The sequence below is a fragment of the Notothenia coriiceps genome, unplaced genomic scaffold, assembly GCF_000735185.1.
Source record: "Notothenia coriiceps isolate Sejong01 unplaced genomic scaffold, NC01 NC01_scaffold00012147, whole genome shotgun sequence".
In the NCBI taxonomy this organism is placed as follows: domain Eukaryota; kingdom Metazoa; phylum Chordata; class Actinopteri; order Perciformes; family Nototheniidae; genus Notothenia; species Notothenia coriiceps.
In genome coordinates, this window is record NW_011344848.1 from 154,519 (window position 1) to 174,671 (window position 20,153).

The 20,153-nt window shown below is 41.4% G+C and overlaps 1 protein-coding gene across 1 annotated transcript in view; it reads left to right on the plus strand.

Moving 5' to 3' along the window:
• Window positions 1-20,153, plus strand: part of dst (dystonin) — a 109,886-nt gene that overhangs the window by 29,359 nt on the left and 60,374 nt on the right. Inside the window, exons 9-35 of the mRNA XM_010773185.1 lie at window positions 10,180-10,346; window positions 10,441-10,553; window positions 10,740-10,846; window positions 10,945-11,064; window positions 11,426-11,521; window positions 11,634-11,761; window positions 13,198-13,291; window positions 13,386-13,540; window positions 13,622-14,081; window positions 14,171-14,299; window positions 14,699-14,776; window positions 14,862-15,023; window positions 15,249-15,353; window positions 15,534-15,629; window positions 15,740-15,865; window positions 15,954-16,106; window positions 16,203-16,357; window positions 16,501-16,627; window positions 16,742-16,925; window positions 17,534-17,691; window positions 17,785-17,963; window positions 18,073-18,211; window positions 18,299-18,492; window positions 18,573-18,735; window positions 18,818-18,901; window positions 19,061-19,168; window positions 19,264-19,362. Of these exons, the coding sequence (XP_010771487.1) occupies window positions 10,180-10,346; window positions 10,441-10,553; window positions 10,740-10,846; window positions 10,945-11,064; window positions 11,426-11,521; window positions 11,634-11,761; window positions 13,198-13,291; window positions 13,386-13,540; window positions 13,622-14,081; window positions 14,171-14,299; window positions 14,699-14,776; window positions 14,862-15,023; window positions 15,249-15,353; window positions 15,534-15,629; window positions 15,740-15,865; window positions 15,954-16,106; window positions 16,203-16,357; window positions 16,501-16,627; window positions 16,742-16,925; window positions 17,534-17,691; window positions 17,785-17,963; window positions 18,073-18,211; window positions 18,299-18,492; window positions 18,573-18,735; window positions 18,818-18,901; window positions 19,061-19,168; window positions 19,264-19,362 (3,879 nt within the window). The remainder of the gene's footprint in view (window positions 1-10,179; window positions 10,347-10,440; window positions 10,554-10,739; window positions 10,847-10,944; window positions 11,065-11,425; window positions 11,522-11,633; window positions 11,762-13,197; window positions 13,292-13,385; window positions 13,541-13,621; window positions 14,082-14,170; window positions 14,300-14,698; window positions 14,777-14,861; window positions 15,024-15,248; window positions 15,354-15,533; window positions 15,630-15,739; window positions 15,866-15,953; window positions 16,107-16,202; window positions 16,358-16,500; window positions 16,628-16,741; window positions 16,926-17,533; window positions 17,692-17,784; window positions 17,964-18,072; window positions 18,212-18,298; window positions 18,493-18,572; window positions 18,736-18,817; window positions 18,902-19,060; window positions 19,169-19,263; window positions 19,363-20,153) is intronic.

Here is a 20,153-nt window from a genome sequence, read left to right on the forward strand (position 1 = left end):
AACTCCGGCTTGCTGTGGGATTGAGTTACATAATAGCGTGACAAATGCACACCAGATTTATGCTTCAAAGATGATTCTACTTTTGACCACAAGGTGTCAAAACTGTGCCGCTCGCATCATTTTGACTGTTGTAATCGCTGTGTTACTCATGGAAGATTATAGTGTAATATATGATGTGAGTGTTAACCTGGATTACTATAATGCATGTTTGATTCATCCTCTGTGGCAACTTGACAAGTTAACTTCGCATAGGTCCTGTTGGAAGAAAGGTTTTTGGTATGGTATTCACACGATGTATTGAGAGATGGTAAATTACCCTGCACTGATTTTTCAACAAATCTGTGTTTGCGTACAATGGTAAAAGGCTTGAACATAGCTTTATTTTGTAAATTATGTTCAATTTAAACAAAAGAAAAGGGTTTTACTGTGAGTAATCAGTTAATGTTCAAAATGTGCTTGGTCTAATGTTTTTTTAAAACTTTGTGCACAGTCAGTGCAACCAAGGTATGCAGTTTTAAAATGTTGTGTGCCCCAGGCTGAGCTTTATGTTTCTCCCTGACCCTGAATGTTTTTTTTAAATGTTCTCTCTGGGAATATTTTCGTTTTATTGCTGCAGTGGAGTGAGTTAGTAAGTGTGCATGCCATGAGTATCCAGGTGTCTATATCAAATCCAATAACTTACAGAAACGCCATGAATACTTCTCACTCATGCTCTCTACCCTTCTCTTTTTATCTCTGACTGTTTTGCATTGGATTATTAATATATTTGGCTCAAGCTACATGACTCAGTGGTTGCTTAAGGGACAGTATTATTGAAATAGTCTTTAACACTTACAGCTTTTATTGAGATACTACTGAGACAGATGCATTCTTGTATTAATGGATTAACGCCTTCAATCAAAAATTAATGGAGGTAAAGCAGTTAATATGATTTGGCCTGGACTCACTGACAGGTAGCGTCGGTGAAGATGCCAACACCTGCTGTCCGTCTCACGCAAGCCCTTGAGCAGTGATGGGCCTGTTTCTTCTTGATTTTGTAGGGCAGAAAAAAACGTTTCAGTCACATTATCCACCCTCGGCTTTATTATATAAGCAAGTATGAACTGTTTTTCAAACGTCAAGCTTTCAAGGGACATACTTAAGGCTTTTCTTTTTGCTGCAGGCTGTTTTTTTATATTGACTTCTGTAAACTGGGAGCACGGACAGGGTGTGTCTTTATCTAATAGCTAGTGTTAAGGTGTTTTATAAACTATCCTTTGTTTGATAATGTTTGTACAGATAATGAAATCTCATCACAAAGCTGCCGCTAGTCCCCACCCTGGTGACCATGCTGTATTTTCACCTGAGACGTGGTGCTGTTTATTTTAGTATAGCCTGGTGACAGTGTGCCACCACAACAATGCACTGTTGTCAGGAATTTATGAGCTTGTTTGTTTGTTTTTCGCCCTGATTCACTTTCACTATCTTCGTGACGTCTACTGCTCCGGTCATGACTCATGTATTTGAACAATTCACAGATTAATAAATAAGTTTAACCTATTAAATATAAGAAATAATAAATGATATAAACCATTTAAAATATATGTACACACACGTAACCTGATGCTGCACCTATACCAGTATGTAATAGTTTGACTTTAGGTGGCCATAGGTAGCACTGTGAGTAATCATTATGTGTACCGGTAGTTTGAACTGTGATAGCTGTCAGGTGACTTTGCCCTTCAGGGAAACGTCATTGTTTAAATATTGCAAGCTGACAGCGGTTTTGTGTTCATTTTTAGTCGAGCAGTGCTGGTGACATATATTTACTCTTTTATACAGTACTTTATTTTTGTCTTGTATTAAACATTTAGTTAGATTCCTCCACAGTGGGACAGGCGGTGTAATGTTGTTGTAAAGCTTTAATGTGGTGAATCACTTCCTGGCCAGATCTTTTGCCCCTTTGTGAACTGCGTTGGTGGTGATCTGTTCAGATAGTAGTGTTTGTTTAAACCTAAGCCCCACCTCTGGCTCCACCATTGTACGTAGCTTGATTAATAGACAAAGTGAAAGGACTTTGTTGTCCAGCACGGATTTGTTTCTCTCGTTGACCTACGCTGTTCTGTTTTTCAAAGCCTCTCTGAACGGCTGGGACTCTGTCTGGGTCACGCAGCCAAACTTGCTGATCCAGAATTTCTCACATCATAATGGGTGGCCATCAGCTGGCTTCCACTTGCAGTGAAGCTTAAACCTTGTCCTCCCTCCATCTCCTATTACAGACAAAAATATAAGACTCACAGGCGGCGGCTGTGATGTTCACATGTTTATGTGTTGCGGAAGCAGACAAGCCAGCACAAAACAGGTCTTTCCACAAGTCTGTGCCATTCCTGCTCAGCTGAGAGCCACAAGCACATGGTTCACGTCTGTGTATGCATTTATCGTGTTTGTAATGGATTAGCAAAGCCAGAGAAATGTTTCAAAGGTCAGAAAGTTTCCAGTGTCAGAGGAGAGACTCAGGAGAGAGCATGCAGGCAAGAGAGAAATGCACTGAGGGAGAGAGCTAGGGAGAGAGCTAGGGAGAGAGCTAGGGAGAGCGAGAGAGAGAGAGAAAGAGAGAGGGACACTAGGGAGACAGGAGTGAGTCATTGGACTGCAGTAATCCATCAATCACACCCATACACACACACACACACACTCACTAGCTACACAGGCAAGGTCATCATTAACAGAGTGCAGAGCAGAGTGTAATACTGAACGATGTTTGACTGTGTGGCTCAGCTGATGACAACAAACGGCCGTTCAAGTTATGCAGGAAGGAGAGTAGAGGTGTGTGTGTGTGTGTGTGTGTGTGTGTGTGTGTGTGTGTGTGTGTGTGTGTGTGTGTGTGTGTGTGTGTGTGTGTCCTAGCATTACTGTACTTGTGGGGACCGAAATCTGTTTACACAGCCACGTGTGGGGACTCGCCTCCCTTGTGGGGACAAAATGGAGGTCCCCATGAGGGGAATCATTCATTTTAGGGTGAAGACTTGGTTAGGGTTAGGGTAATAGTAAGGTTAAGGGTAAGGGTTAGGGTTAGGCATGTGTTGGTTATGGTTAGGATAAGTCTCCAGGAAATGCATGTAAGTCAATGTAATGTCCCCTGAACTGATGTATACATGGTATGTGTGTGTGTTGTTTGTGTGTGTGTGTGTGTGTGGTGTGTGTGTGTTGTGTGGTGATTGTGTGTGTGTGTGTGTGTGTGGTTAAAAAAAACACCAACCGTCCTCTATGTAAAAGGGTTGCTTAATAATTGCATGAAGCTGCGTACTATACATACACTACACCACACACGCAACAACACACAAACACACACAAACCTCAAAACAACACACACACACACACAACCACACACACCACAACCACACACCACACACACGACCACACACACACACACAACCAAACGACAACACACACACAAACACACACACACCACACATCAACACGCGAAGGCTGCTTGGTAGTCAGCAGAGGTTATGTACACCACTGCGTAAACTGGCTATCCTGCCCGAGAGGGAAGTAGAATGAGTAAAATAAATGTAAGCGGAAAGTGATCTAGACAATGCCGGGTAGAAATGTTAATGGTGTTGTATCAGCTCTATTTTGTGTCTTCGTGCCAATCAGTAATATACAGCATAGTGTGACAGACAGCAGGGGCGGGTCCTCAGGACTAGAGCCTGACCTACCTCGAACCACACGCGCCGCCTCACTCCGCGCTTCTCCTCACGCCAGCCATCAATTCAAAACCCAGTTCAGCTAAATACTGTCGTGGCATACGTAAAGTAGGTACACACCAGAGTCTGTTTATGGTGCGTGCGTTACGGGCCGCAAAAAGTGATGAAAATGCAAAGGTGCAAGGTATCCTAAACTTTACATCATGTCTTATTGTTTGTTTTTCTATTAGAGAAGTATGGCAAAGTCGGTCCGGGCACGAGCGCCGCCCCCTAGGGAGCGTGTTCCAGGCACGTCAGCCTGGGAGAGACAAGGGTTTAGACTCCTTAGGAACCAGCGTGCGAGGCGATTATATCTCTGCGCTGCCTAGGAGCGCCGTTGGGAGGGCGCGTCCGCATCAGACTGTTGAGGGTGCAGGAAAGAAAGTTTGGGCTCGTCTGCTGCCAACTGACTACCTCCGCGACCCGACCCACGGGATAGAAGCGGGCGAGAGATGGATGGATTTAATCGGGTATTTATTTAATTTTGCGGTAATGGCCATATCACTAGCTTCACTCGTGTGAGCTGTAACCAGATATAGAAGTGCTGCTGAAACATCAACAGTCGAAGCTAAAGTACGCCCGCTTGTTCTCCTGGCTCTTGTAGATAACGTCTAGGTGTCGTGTGCAACCTTGGCATCAGGAGATTTACCTATATGTGCTGCAATGAACGTCGCACTGGTTGACCTCTGAGCTCTCAGGTTAGGTCTGCTTATTTCTCCTCCTGATGCCTACATGGCTCAGTTCACGCGCTCGTTGTAATAGGATACAGCTGATGAAAAGATGCCACGCTCTGTATGGTCTTTAGTTGTATTTTTCGAGATTGCACATATCGCATTATTAGATAGACAGCGTATCGAGTAATCAATAAATGCTTTATGGGCAAAGCATGTGCCTGTAGTTAGATGCATAATTCATCATAAACTGTCATGATGTGTAATAGCGAGGATGACTTCAAAAGAGATTATAATAATTCGCAGTGAGATAGCGTCAGTTACTAGCTTAACATTGCTAGAGATATGGTGTAGGAAATCTTAATCAAGTGTAGTTCTCCTCATACTGCTTCTACTATCTACGATGCGTAGTGCCTTACTATCTATCTCTGTGTGTTCAGTCTGATAACTGTGTCAATTGATCCAGATTATGCTATACCTGAATGCTGTCATACTGAAGTACTCAGAGACGCTATTTAGCGTATACTGATAAGAAGAAGGTCAGATTAGTAGTGTGTAGAGATGAGCGATGTTTATCTAGCTGACTTGCATTCATTTAACCACACACTCGAATAACTCAAGTATGCGTTTTCGAGGGCATAGACACTTATTATTAAATTTCTGATTGTAATAAGAATCATGATATCTGGTACTTTAGGGTATTGTCGTGTTGTGTGTGTGTGTATGTGTCTGTGTGTAGCAACTTACGTTCTAACTTACAGCTCACAGTTTTGTGATCACTTTGCTATTCATTAAATGACTTATCACATGAAGTGTAGCTCGTGTATTGTGTGTGGTGTTGTGTGTGGAATGCTCGCGTGTGTGTGTACTCGCTGTGATGTGTGTATGTCCGTGTGTGAACGTATCACTAAGTGTCGCGCCTCGATGTGTGAAGTGCAATCGTGTGTGTTGTGATGCGTCGCTGTTCTTAGGCTTTTATAGCTTCCATTGCATGGCCGTATGACTACTATATCTACAGTCAACTGTATTTGTATGAAAAAGTATATACAGCTGTATAGTCTTTGGAGAAAAGTGTGTAAATATTGTGTATATGCTCTTTTTGGTTATTCCACATGACCAGTACATCCTTTATTATTTATGATTCCTGTGCCTGTATACTGCTGCTAGATTGCTTCAATTTACTTATTTATGCTAAATTTATATGTATTATGCTTATGCATCTTTGATATATGTTAAATATATGTTAGTTTTTTATTTTTGACGCGTCATATCGTGGTAATGCTCATGGATACTTCGTTCGTCGCTGCTGTACTACATCAATTCATTCTCTCTCGCTGAGTGTTAGCTGATATGTGAGCGATCAAACTCTCTATGGACTGAGGATGAAATAAAATATATGCGCTTAAATGTCTCATCATCTATTTATCTAAGAGCTAAACCGGTCGCTTCTTGTGGGAGCTTACGCGTTAGGCAAGATACGCCCATTCATGCTTCAATGGGAAAAAATGCTACGTCGCGGAGATGGCGCATGCTAAAACGCTAGTTAGCATAGGTATTTAAAACAAGTATCTATGGTAAAGAGCAGCCAAACACACACTCGAAACGTGCTTAAGACAAACTGTAGCTAAGTAAATAACTGAACTAAAGTCAGGCTGTAGCCATTACATCAACTTGTTACTCCCCGCAGAGCAAACTGGAATGTAACTGAGCTGTTAGCGATAGCCGTAGGTTGTTAGACTTAGCAGTTACGACTTTAGCCTGTTAGACTTTAGCGTAGCACTTTAGCTTTTAGGCCCTGTCTCTTAGACTTTAGCTGTTAACGATAGCTGTGAGACTTATAGCTTTGTAGGCGTTATGCTGTAGTCTGTTAGACTTTTAGTGACCTGTTTAGTCAACGCATAGCTGTTAGACGCTTTCGCTTTAGTGCTGTAGCTGTTAGACTTAGCTGTTACGACTTCGCCCGTTGATCACTTAGCAGTTAGACTTTAGCTGTTAGACTTTAGCTTTTAGGCTGTAGCCCTGTTAAGACTTTATTTATAAGATAGTTTGAGGACTATTTTGTCGCACATTTTAAAGTCTTTTGTGCAGTCTTCTTTCTCCAAGTATTATAGCCTGTTTGCTTAAATAAGATAACTTCTGATCCGTGATTTAACTGTAAGCTATAGAGTGTAAAATACACTAATGAAACTCTCCAGATGTTTAATCACCTCACCTTTTCTTCTCCTCCTTCTCCTTCTCNGCTGAGAGCCACAAGCACATGGTTCACGTCTGTGTATGCATTTATCGTGTTTGTAATGGATTAGCAAAGCCAGAGAAATGTTTCAAAGGTCAGAAAGTTTCCAGTGTCAGAGGAGAGACTCAGGAGAGAGCACGCAGGCAAGAGAGAAATGCACTGAGGGAGAGAGCTAGGGAGAGAGCTAGGGAGAGAGCTAGGGAGAGCGAGAGAGAGAGAGAGAGAGAGAGAGAGAGAGAGAGAGAGAGAGCGAGAGAGAGAGAGAGAGAGAGAGAGAGAGAGAGAGAGAGAGGGTGACCGGTTCTCAGCTATGAGTCAACGAAAGTCAATTTTGCTCTGACTGGCGCGAGCATTATGTGTACCGGCTTCTCTGTCACTGTTTATTGTGCGCGAGTGGCACAGTGTGAAAATGTCTTTGTCAATGGGATAGTGTCTCTAAAGATCAAGCCATGCTCACCGGATACTTTGCCTAAAAAAAAAAGCTCACTGTCTGGATCCCAGCCCTGTCAATGGGTAATAGGCTGTTTGACTGTCAGCCATGGGAAACATCTGCGGCTGCGTTCGAGGCCCTAAAGAGGAATGCTACGTCGACCCCAAGACAGCTCCACTGAGCCTTGAGTCTAAGGAGCTCAAAGGGCGGCGCTATTTTCAGAGGAAGAAAAGGAAATCAGGGGATTTTCAAGCTGCTGGATCTCTCAGGAGTCTTAGACGTGGGGAGGCTGTTGCAACTGAAGCCAACTGCAGTAGTGCAGAACCTAAAGGTGTCCCAGTAGAGAACCCAGAGGAATCCCAAGCAGGGCTGGATAAAACAACAGTGTTGAAGAAACATGTATCCAGGCAGGACAGCATCAGCACAGGCGTGTATGTTGGTGAGGTACCAGTTTTGGTACTCAGAGATCCCTCTAATCAAACAATCAAAAGGTTAGCTTACAGGCCGGGAAGGTTTTTCACAGACGATGACAGAAGCAGGTCCTCCGTAGAAGAAAAGCTTCACTGCATTAAATCAACTCCCAGAGGCGCTTCACCTAAGGATGGTCTGCTTGTAAAGAGGCTGCTGCAGAGGCAGTTAAGGAGGGCTGTCAGCTTTGGAGCAGTGGAGCACATGCTAAGGACTCTGAGGGGTAATGACAGACCTGGGAGTGAGGAGACGTTTGCCAAGATTATATGTGGCTCCCAAGCACACAGGAGGAAGAGACGGAGGGCCCACACCTGCTCTGGTTACATAGACCATCTTCCAGCTCCTGACAAATGCATTTCCAACCAGCATGAGGTAAACATAGTGCGGTTTATAAATAGTCATTAATAATGACAGAAAATGTTGTGATTGGAGTAGGATTTATCATGAACATTGCAAGGTTTGTTTACAAATCATGAATCAAGCACTATGTTAAACATATTTTTGCATCGAATAAAGAATTTCTGAAGAGAAATGGCGGTTTGTTCAACTAGTTTTCCCAGTAAATCTTAAGCATAGATAATGATCTCTTTACTGTAGTGTATTTCTGTCTGTTCAAAGTCATTCTTGGGTCACATACAAATCATAGGTTATTAAAGGTATGTTACACCCCAGGCGTCACCTGTGGAGAAGATGAAATACTTTGGCATTTACCTAGTTCTGTTAAAATATGTATGCTGCTCATCTGTATGTAGAGAAGAACAGTATGTTGACGTTTTTTTAATAAAAAAAAAATCTATCTTATCAATAGTTGGCAGGTGTTTCACAGCATCAGGATGGAGCTTTAACTGTTAAAGAGTCGAAGCATGCTCTTACCCTGTGTCTGTGTAATAACTGATCTAATTAGAATAGTCACTTTGGTATATTATAAAAAACGTGTGTGACAGTAAACAGTGTTTAATCTAAAAGGTGGCAACCTTCCTGGCCTTAAGGGTTGCTGTTTGTCCCCTCTTATCATTTTGTAAACTAATGGCTACCATAGTTTGTATGAAACTCGGCACGGTATAAACTATATTGATGATGCAGGGATTGATAGGCTTGTGGTGTTACGGTCAATGAGTTTGTATCATGGTCTCAATCCTTTTTATATTTATTTTTTAAAAACAGCATTTTATTGTTGTGTTCTACTCTCTCTTGTTGAACACCAACTCTTATACAGTGCTCTGACATCACCTTGTTTTATAATAACAAATGTCTTGGGAACGTTTTTTACTGTCACATTTTTCTAATCCAGTTTGTGGGACAGAAAGCACACCAATGTCTTTATTTTCTTTTGAAAATAATAGTTTTGCCTGTGGATCCATGCAGCCTTGTTCGGTTTGTTCGCTATAATGAAAATTGGAGGATAATTCACTTTTTCACTTTTGTTAACATTGTGGGATAGGGCATTTGACAATGGCTGAGTTCTGTGTTCTCTGAGTACCTTTCTAGTTGAATGTGTTTTATCCTTTTGCATCAGTGTGCGATTGACATCTTAAGTCAGTAAAATCAACAGTCAGTAAAATTCAACTTGTCTATATCATACTGTGTTCACGAAGTTTGAGGTAGGGCCACAGTCGTTCTTTAAGGGTTCCGGTAGTAACTGTAATATTGGTTGTTAACTGGACTCTAGAAATGTTTCAGAGTTTGAAAATGAAGAAATGTGGTTAGGTTGGTGGCATTCTTCCTCCATTCTTTTCTTCAGGATGTGGTTATTATGGTTACTGTTTCTGTTTTTCACTGCTGCTTTTATGACAGATGTCTGGCTTCAAATCCCTTCCTCTTGGAAGTTTGATTGATGTTCTTCTTGTAAAATCTATTCAGTGTTTTGCTTCTTCTTGGCTTTTGTTCAAACTATGTACTGACATAAATGTTCCTGGTATATGGAAATTAGAAACAACTCTCTAAGATGTACCCCATGTATTGCTGGCAAATTGAAATACAGTGTGTCTGACATGTGGCATTCCCATTAATGTGATTGTTTGGGATGTATGTTACAGGAAACAAAGCACAGAAGCTTAAATATATGCTGAATATAACGTGAGCTGTAGATAGAAAGTTTGCTGAGATGTCATACATGTGCTTTAAACCCGCTGTGGTAACAATGCTGTCAAACTCAACCTGTGAAGAGGCACTGTTTGTTTGATGTCATCCTAATCGTCAGTATTCCACATTGTAAAACTTCTGAGTCGTTTAGTACAAATGTTTATCTTAAACTGACCTCCTGACTTTTTCCATGTCTCTAGTGTGAGAAGGAATGGTAATGAACCTGATAAGGAAACTATTAACTATTTTAAACTAAATTCACAGATGAGTCAAATATGAAATAAAATATTTTAGTTTTATTATATTGTTCCCTGTGCAAAAAACAAACAAACATCTTTGTGAAGCTTAAAGTGTTCCGTCATTGTTGTGACATGCAGATTATTATGTAGTACTTTAATGGCTGTAGCTTGTGTTCTTGTCACGTTTGATTGTATTATTGTATATTTCAAAGTTTTGTTGTGATTGTTACTTATTAGTAATGGTGAAGTCTTGCTTGGTTGTTATCCACAGTTTGTGGGTTAGATGTTTTGTGTCTGTGCGCCATTTAACGTCAGTCCATCTTGACAGATCTCGGAGATCCATGTGACAGGAGAGTCCCAAGACATGACAGCCAAAGAGAGGCTACTCTTCTGGACCAGGCAAATGACAGAGGGCTACGTTGGCGTACGATGTGACAACTTCACAACCTCGTGGAGGGATGGGAGGCTATTCAACGCCATTATACATAAATACAGGTACGGTAACACCAAAGTAACTGCAGGGTTTATTTTCAAAATAGGAAAGCACTACATCCAACTCCTCATTGTTCTCTCTTTCTCTCTTTTATAGGCCAGACCTGATTGACATGAGCTATGTGTCGACACAGCCCAACCGATCAAATTTAGAGAACGCGTTTTGTGTAGCTGAACAGCTGGGGGTTGCCAGATTGCTGGATCCCGAAGGTGAGATCCATTCACTGTGTCATGTTTGCTTTTACTCCAAAAACACTAAAAGATTTTAACAACTTTGTGCTATTAATCATGTGGAGTGAAGCTTGGAGATGTTAACTTGAGGGATAATTCTTCTACAAACATAGTTAATTGTCATGTGTGCATATGTGACCCTTTGGTTTTGTCTTCCCTCATCAGATGTGGACGTTCAGGCACCCGATGAAAAGTCAGTAATCACATACGTGTCGACACTGTATGACGCTTTCCCCAAAGTACCTGACGGCGTTGATGGAATCAGTCCCATTGTGAGTTGATGGCATCGGTCCACCAGTAACTCCACCTTAATTCCAAGTCAAAGTGCTGAAAAGTGCTTCATTGCTGATGGTCCTCTTTCTTTGAACAGGATGTTGATATCAAATGGGTGGAGTACCAGAACATGATCAAATACCTCAGCCAGTGGATCAAACACAATGTGGCCATAATGACAGACAGATCATTCCCCAACAACCCTGTGGAACTAAAGGTATTAAAGAAGTGGATTCTTTGGTTTATTTTGCATTATGTTGGGCTACAGCTGTCTTATCTTACATTGTGTATGTGCTGTCAGAAGCGTGAAGGCGAGTTGTCTGCTTCAAAGAACCCATGTCCAGCATCTATCTGCTGTAACTGAGACTTAAAGTGATATTGATGGATATGAGAGAGCAGCGGCATCCATTTACCGCAATTAGTCGATAGCAGCTAACAGTAAAGGCACTTTTATGCAGACAAGGGGAGAGTACAGACACATGTATAGAGATCTGTCTGCTTGAAAACATCTGTTCAGTTGCCTTATGGTTCAAGTGCTTAATCATCATGTTTGATACAAACTCTGCTTTCTTTTACAGGCACTTTATACACAGTATCTGCATTTTAAAGAAAATGAAATCCCTGTGAAAGAGAACGAGAAGACAAAAATCAAGAATCTCTATAAAATGCTTGAGGTATACTAATCCAAAATAGAAAAAAACATGCTACTGTAATCACACATTGAGTGGTTGAATGGTTACATACTGTACTGATAATAACAAGTCTGTATTTTGGCTTATCTGACAGATGTGGATCGAGTTTGGACGTATTCAGTTACCCCAGGGTCATCACCCAAATGATGTTGAGAAGGAATGGGGGAAATTAATAGTTGCTATGCTGGAAAGAGAGAAGAGCCTGAGGCCTGAGGTGGAACGGTATGTGGAGGCACTGCACGTATTAATACTGAGTGTTTTCTGGCTCAAAATAATATGATTTAAACGGGGTCATTTTTATAGTATTTGAAAGCAAATGTTGTGGGTTACTTGTCCGTCAAAAAGTCACCATCGAACAAAAACATATAGTTGGTGTTTTGATATGGCAAAATGTGGACAGTATGAGGCAACAACAAAGGATTTAAAGCAAGAAATATCATATTTTATTTAGTGAAGAGCATTTAGAAAATGTGTAAATATCTTACATGAGTTCCTTATGGTGGTGAAGGCTGTGTGATAATATTGCAAGCATACTAATGTCTCTATTGCACTGAGGTCAGGGTCAGGGTTTATGTCAGAGATTGATTGTCCTTATTAAATTACAAATCCCCTCACTGGACCATGGCACACTACGATATGAAGTCTATCAACATATTTATGAGCTGTTGTACACAATATTTCCTGATCAGATTTACTGCAGCCATAATGCACCGTTTCTATGTGATAAGGTTGCGAGGGTTGGTTCTGCTTGGATGATCGAGTGTTTTGAAAAATATGAGCAGCAAACAAATTAATCATAAATATGTGTGGGGAAAATATGAGTTGCTTTCCATTCTGAAACCAAATCAGGATGGATCTAGTTACTTTAAAAAGGCAGATATTTGCAAATGCTCATAGATCAGAGTGGCTGCTTTCAGAGGGCAAGCTCAGTCAAGTTTTTGAGCTCAAGCTGGTGCTTTGTTTACAATATTTGTTAGAAGAGTTGATACTATTTCTATGGAAACTAAATACAGAGATTGTGAAGTTAACAATAGTTTAGACAAATTCAAATCTTTGTCCCTTCCTTTATCATCCATAAACGCATATTTACCCTATTGATGTTGGGAGTGGTAAAATCTGGCAGCAAAAGCAAAAACAGCAGCTTGGCCGCTCCTTATGCAGCCTCAGTTGGTATAAAGGAGTACTGTCTCAACCTGCTATTTAACTTTATCCCCTGAGGCAGCACATTATGTCAGGGTGGGAAACTCGCTCTGCACCTGGCCATGGCGCTATAAATATGAGCGAGTTGAAAGCCGCTCCATCAGTTAGGTCTGCGAATGCTGGCCGCCAAACTGTCAAGGCTGGGTCGAGGCTGGGATCCTTTCAGAGGGAGGACTAGAACGAGAAATGTAGCGTGGATTGTTCGAGTCGCTGGTAATAGCAGCGGTGGTTGACCAGTAAAAGTAAGATGGCCTATTTTAGTGGGACCTCGTCTGTAAGCAACAGTAGCTTCAACAGTCTCTGCTCCAATGACACCATCCTCACTGAACCGTTACAAATCAACAACTCGATCTTTCTCAATAACAGCATTGCCTATGGATCCAGGTGAAGTTACGTCTGCATTTTGAAGATTCTTTTTTTTTTTTAAGTGATACTAACTCATCTTTTGTTTTGTAAAGGCTTGAGATGTTGCAGCAGATTGCCAACAGGGTCCAACGGGACTGTGTAAACGGAGAGGACAAGCTGGCGTTGGCAAGAATCGCCCTGCAGTCTGTAAGTTTTGTGTTTTTGACTTGATGAAAATAGAGATAAATAGCAGTGTGTGTACAGTCCTTTGTGATGAGTCTCTTTTTTCCCCTCTGCTAAGGATGCAAAACGTCTTGAGTCTGGTATCCAGTTTCTAAATGAAGCTGAGATTGCTGGCTACCTCTTGGAGTGTGAGAATATCCTCAGACAGCAAGTGGTGGACATCCAAATTCTTCTGGATGGGAAATTCCCCTTTGCGGATCAACTTGTCCAAAGGTAAAATATATCTTCTTGCAAAAAAAAAGAAACTTTTCCGGGTCTCTTGCATCTCATATTGTTGTGTCTTTTTGAATGCAGGGTATCACAACTCCGAGATGACCTGCTCTCCCTGAGGTCGGAGTGTTCTTCCGTGTACAGCAAAGGACACACGCTCACGACAGAACAAACCAAAAGGATGATTTCAGGCATCACACAAAGCCTGAACTCTGGCTTCTCTCAGAACATCAACTCAAGCCTGACACCAGATCTCACCCCGGGGGGTTTAGGTACCCCTGGCTCCACATTCACCTCCAGCCTTACACCGGGCATGACCCCTTCCTTCAGCCCTGCAATGACCCCCGGCCTGCAGCCCGCTTCAGTCCAGGGCTTCATGGGGAGTGGTGGTGGTGGCATGGACCCTGGCAGCCTCAGGCAATTGAAACACATGCAGATCCGCAAGCCCTTACAGAAATCCTCCCTGGCAGACCCCAACATGACGGAAGAGGAGGTCAACATGAAATTTGTTCAGGACCTCCTGAGCTGGGTGGAAGAGATGCAGGTGAGTCACAACCATCAACTTCTTCATAATGTAGTGTAGCTGTTTTGTACACATATTCAATAATATATGTGTGTTTTTTTGCTTTAAAGTTGCAGCTTGATCGTTCAGAGTGGGGATCTGATTTGCCAAGTGTGGAACTGCATTTAGACAACCACAAAAGTGTTCACAGAGCCATTGAAGAATTTCAAATGAGTCTTAAAGAGGCCAAACTGAGTGAGGTAAGCACTAAGCCGTTTATCTCTTGCTTGCTTATGTATTATTTCCAAGTTGAAACATCAACAATTGTACATAGTGTTATACCTAATGATTGTTTGTTTCTTTATGCACACATAGTACAATTAAACAGATACTGTACATGCATAATTTGAAGGAAATGTAAAGGACAATTCCCTAAAACCCTCTAGGGGTCTTGAAAATGTGCATTCTCCAGGCGGTATATTACAGGAAATTGTTAAAATAATGTAATGTACACAACTTGTATGTATCTATGAATAGTTTTGGACATGGTAAAAACTGAGAGCTAAGCAAAGTACTTGCAACAACTGGTATGACATTGGGCTGAAGTGGCCTGCACTTGGTTTGTGCAGAATAAAAACGAAAATATTTTCTTTTCTCAGATTCAGATGCAGATCCCCCTGAAAATAATTTATTCGGACAAACTGAACAAACTAGAAAAGCAGTATGAAAGGCTACTGGTAAGTGATCCCTGAGCTCAATAGTCTTTATCTGAAATATGTGCTGTACTGTAAATGCTAAACCTTATTTATGTACTCTTTTTAGAACAACTCCAGAGAGCGACAGAGCCACCTGGAGAGCCTGCAAGACTTTGTGTCGAAGGCGACTCAGGAGCTGATCTGGCTGAACGAGAAGGAGGAGGAGGAAGTAGCCTTTGACTGGAGTGATCGCAACGGCAGCATTTCCAAGAAAAGAGACTACCATGCTGTACGTATTTCCTGTTTAATAAACAGTCTTCTAAAGTGTAATCTTCAACGCAGATGGAACAGCAAGGGTTTAGGTAAATATTGTGGGATTACAGGTGCATTCATTTGATACAACTATAATCCCAGTGGAGGGATTTGTGTACTGTGTCCTTGTAATGATTACCTTCAGCTCTGTTAGACAGGATGTGGGATTGTGGGAGATACTCAGCCTAATGTCTTTTTACAGGACCTGATGAGGGAGCTGGATGAAAAGGAGGAAGTGATCAAGTCTGTGCAGGACAAGGCAGAACGCCTTATGCACAAGAACCACCCAGCCAGGCTGACTATTGAAGTAAGCCCTGTGTGTTTTTTTTACTTTTGCACACTCATTTCAGCTGGCAGTAGTTGCGTGCCGCCCTGCATACCGCTCCCACAATCATTAAAATAATTGTGATGTCTTTTAAGTGTTATAATTTTCAGCTATTACTCCTGTTAATTGTGTCTTAATTGTGGTGGGATGTCTCTCTTTAAGGCGTACAGGGCTGCCATGCAGACTCAGTGGAGTTGGATCTTACAGCTCTGCTCATGTGTAGAACAGCATCTCAAGGAGAATGCTGTTTATTTCGAGGTGAGCTGCTGCGTGGTATAGCCAATGAAGCAAAGTGTATTCGTTTGTCTCATCTAATTTATTATCGCATGTCTTTCTTTCTCTCATCGTCCTTCTTTCAACCCATGCAGTTTTTCAGTGACGCCAAAGAGTCCATGGACTACCTAAAGAGCCTGCAGGAGGCCATTCAGAGAAAATACAGCTGTGATCGAACAAGCAGCTTACACAGACTGGAGGATCTCATTCAGGAGTCCATGGTAAACTTATAGAGAGAAGAATGAAGTGTGTGTGCATTTTGAGAATTAGTGAAAAATACCTTATTTCTTTGGTATGGTGTTTTTCTAGGATGAGAAAGAGCAGCTTCTTCAGTACCGCAGCACTGTCGCTGGGTTGGTGGGCAGGGCCAAGAATATCGTGCAGCTCAGGCCCAGGAACCCAGAGAGCCCCGTGAGATCCTCCATCCCTGTGAAGGCCATCTGTGATTATCGTCAGATAGAGGTATACAGATGTCCTCTTACTTATAACACACTTCATTCCCTTTAATTGTCATTCTTATCATGAATGCATGGTGTTTCTTTATCACAACTCTTTCAGATTACCATTTATAAAGACGACGAGTGCGTGTTGGCCAGTAACTCTCACAGAGCCAAGTGGAAAGTCATCAACCCCGCAGGGAACGAGGCCATGGTGCCCTCCGTCTGCTTCACCGTGCCTCCACCCAACAAAGAGGCTGTTGACATGGCAACCAGGTGCGATGCTTGGCTTCATTTTGTGTCCTGTTCATCTAAATAAAGTTCTTCTTGAGTTCAGGTGACTGTTAATGAATGCATAAGCTCTTGTGACTGGACTTTGGTGGCTTACATTTTGTATTCCTCTTTGCTTTTTCCTGCAGAACGGAGCAGTTATACCAGAATGTGCTGGCATTGTGGTCCCACTCACACATCAACATGAAGAGTGTGGTATCTTGGTATTATCTAATGGCTGATGTACGAGCCATCCGCAACTGGAATGTGGCCTCAGTATGTTCAAATTATAACATTTTCCCTTTAAGACTCATCATACTTAATTTTGATGTTAATTGTAGAAAAGATGCACATACATGTTAGTCTTATTTCCACGTAATTTCTCCACAGATAAAGACCATGTTACAGGGTGAGCATCAGCAGGTTTTGAGCAACCTGCAGTCCCACTTCGACGAGTTCCTGGAAGACAGCGAGGAGTCCGAGGTCTTTACTGTGGCAGACTGTTCCCAGCTAGAGAGAGACGTTGCCGCCTGCAAGGAGTACTACCAGGAATTACTCAGATCAGCAGAAAGAGGCAAGGCTCACACTTCCCTTTTGTCCCGCACAACAAGGAGCCGCTGGTGCACATTTAACACGCGAGGGAAACACATGGCTCTTTAAGCCCATTAAGCATCAAGTTAATGCCTTTTGGAATTATGTTTTTACAGAGTTAAGAAGAGAGGTTGGCTTTGCTGTAAATTAAAAGCAAGCGCTATGATGTCTAGTTCTGAAAAAATACAAAATATATTTTTTTATACGTATATATTAAGTCAATTGTTCCCTTTTTTAAAGAAAGAGTTTTAATCTTATCGTATGTATGACTTCGCTTCACACTAGCAGTGTCAGCTATTTAGTTGCAACAGGCCTTACTCTGCTTTCTATTGGGATAATGATGCCACCTAGTGGGGATTATGTGTGCTTTCAGTTACTGTGTATGAGATTTAATGGAGGTTTAACCATATCTTTTTTTTAATTATGTGATATTGCCCAGAAATGTCCAAATGGAAACAATTGTTCACAACAGCTTTTTTTTAAAATTTTAAATAAGAAACAGAATTGGCCTTTCATATCTTCATACCTAAAAATATGAATATAAACATATTTAATATTTTTGTGATTATCTTTTCAATTTTTTGTAAACAGAGGAACACGAGGAGTCGGTGTACAATCATTACATCTCAGAAATACGCAACTTCCGGATGCATCTGGAGGCCCACGAGGAACACCTGATCAGGCAGCTCCGCACCCCGCTGGAGAGAGACGACCTCGAACAGAGCCTGCAGCGCATCACAGAACATGAGGTACAAATGTGGTTATCAATAATAATTTCATTTTTTCAAGAACTTATGGGTCATGTTATCTTAATCCTTATTATTTGTCATGCTACTCTGCAGCAAAAGACAGCGGAGATGAACCGAATGAAGGAGGACTTTGACGTTATGAAGGAGAAGTGTGAGCTGTTCCTCAGACAGGCTGCAGGTTTTCCTTCTGTTCCAACACTTTCCTCTGAACTCACCGTCCTCATTCAGAGCATGAGCCAAGTGTACTCCATGTCTTCCATCTATATGGACAAGTAGGTGGCCATTTTAAGAAGTAAACATTGGGCGTTTGGATTATTGTACAAGACATATATTTGCATTAAAAGTACCTACATTGAAGGCCCTTTCTCTTTTGTGTTGCAGACTGAAAACAGTGAGCTTAGTGGTGAGGCACAGCCAGAGTGCAGAGGCTCTTGTTAAGTCCTTTGAATCCAAACTCTATGAGGAAGACGCTATGAACTCTGACGTCAAATCCATCGAGACAGTCATTTCAACACTAAAGGTAATACACTGTTGAATTGAACACATCACTAACATTAGCATCGTTCATAGTTCCTTTTTTAGTGACCACTTGTCCTTATCATTCTAGCAATGGCGGTCAGAGATTGATGAAAAGCAGGAAGTGTTCCATGATATGGAGGATGAGCTGCAGAAAGCACGAGTCATCAGTGACCGCATGTTCAAAGCACACAACGAGCGGGACTTTGACTTTGACTGGCACAAGGAGAAAGCTGATCAGCTGAGCGAGAGATGGCAGAACATTCACTCCCAGATTGATAGCAGGTCAGTGTTAAATGTAGGATTTTAACAAACAACATTATATATAAGTGTTTGTACTGCTCATTGATGCTGTACATTTTTAGGCTTCGGGACCTGGATGGTATCGGCAAGTCTCTGAAACACTACAGAGACTCTCACAGTATTCTGGATGAATGGGTTAGAGAAATGGAAGCTGAACAACTCAACGCCCAAGAAAACAAACCTGAAGATAGCAAGGCACTGGCTGAGCTGTTAAACAAACAGAAGGTAGGACAACAGGTAACTTAACTGTTAAGGTAAAGACATGTATACTTTATATGGCAGTATAAATAAAAGTCTTTGTTTTCAGGTCCTTGTTGCTGAAATTGAACAAAAACAGGGCAGAATTGACGAGTGTCAGAAGTACTCAGAGCAGTACTCATCTTCCATTAAGGTAAGCTAATTTATCTTTAAACAAGTATGTGGTTTCTCTTATAGATGAACATAGCCGAGTTTTGGCAGCGGTCAAGATATGATCTAAACTGAACTTGGTTGTAGATATGAAGGAAACAACCTTGTAAACGTATATACATATATATACATTTATTTTTAGGATTATGAACTTCAGCTGATGACGTTCAGAGCGATGGTCGACTCCCAACATAAGTCTCCTCTCAAGAAACGGAAGATGCAGAGCTGTGCGGATGCCATTCAACAGGAGGTATCTAAATCTAGGATTTCACTTGGATAGGATATCATTGAATGCTCTTTGTTGAGTTCATTTCAGTCACACACTTGTTTTTCCTAAATTCACAGTTTATGGACCTCAGAACCCGCTACACTGCTCTTGTGACTCTCATGACACAGTATGTGAAGTTTGCCAGTGAAACCTTGAAGAGAACTGAAGACGAAGAGGTGAGAATTTCCTATTTTCTATACTTCCCTGCTTTTTACATTTACAGGAGCTTTTGCAGCATATTTTTGACTTTCGGGGCTATATGGACGCTTAAACTTAAAAGGCCTGTTTCCTTCTTATCTTGGCATGGTTTCTAGGTCTTCTGTTTCGCATCAACATATTTCACTGCCTCACTAAGATGTATTGAATCATGAAAGAATGCACTAAACTCTGTATCCCCCTTGAGTTCTTGACTTCCTGCGAGGGTTGTTTCTATTTTCGTAGATGTCCAGCTCATCACAAATGAAAACATATTCTTCATAGCTCAATAGAAGCAAGGGAATTGCGCGGATGCGTTGCATGTCTGCATGTATGGTATCTCTTTATTGCTGGTGACCTGCTGGGAAAAGTGAGCTTTCTTTATTCTTTCACACAGAGAAAGATGTCCTTTCTGTGGAAAAATAAATTCTCTCCAGGAATGTTTGTGGAAAAAATTGTAATACTGCCAAAGGTGCAGTGAGGAAATTAGTAACAAGTGCCATCAATTAAACCCTAACAAAATCTTATTGCACATTTACATTTTTAACCCTCCTCAATATTTCTGTTAAACTACAAAGTCACGCAGTCTTGATTTTATAAATTCCTGGAGAGATTGATTTATATGCCTGCAGCACTCTGGTGAGAAGTAAAGTATTCATGCAGATTATTCAACAATTTCTAATAAAACATAAGACAGTGGATGACATCTTTTTTTGCTTTATAGAGCAAAAAGGCTTTTGAGAGAACAGAGAATGCACAAAGGACAAAGAGT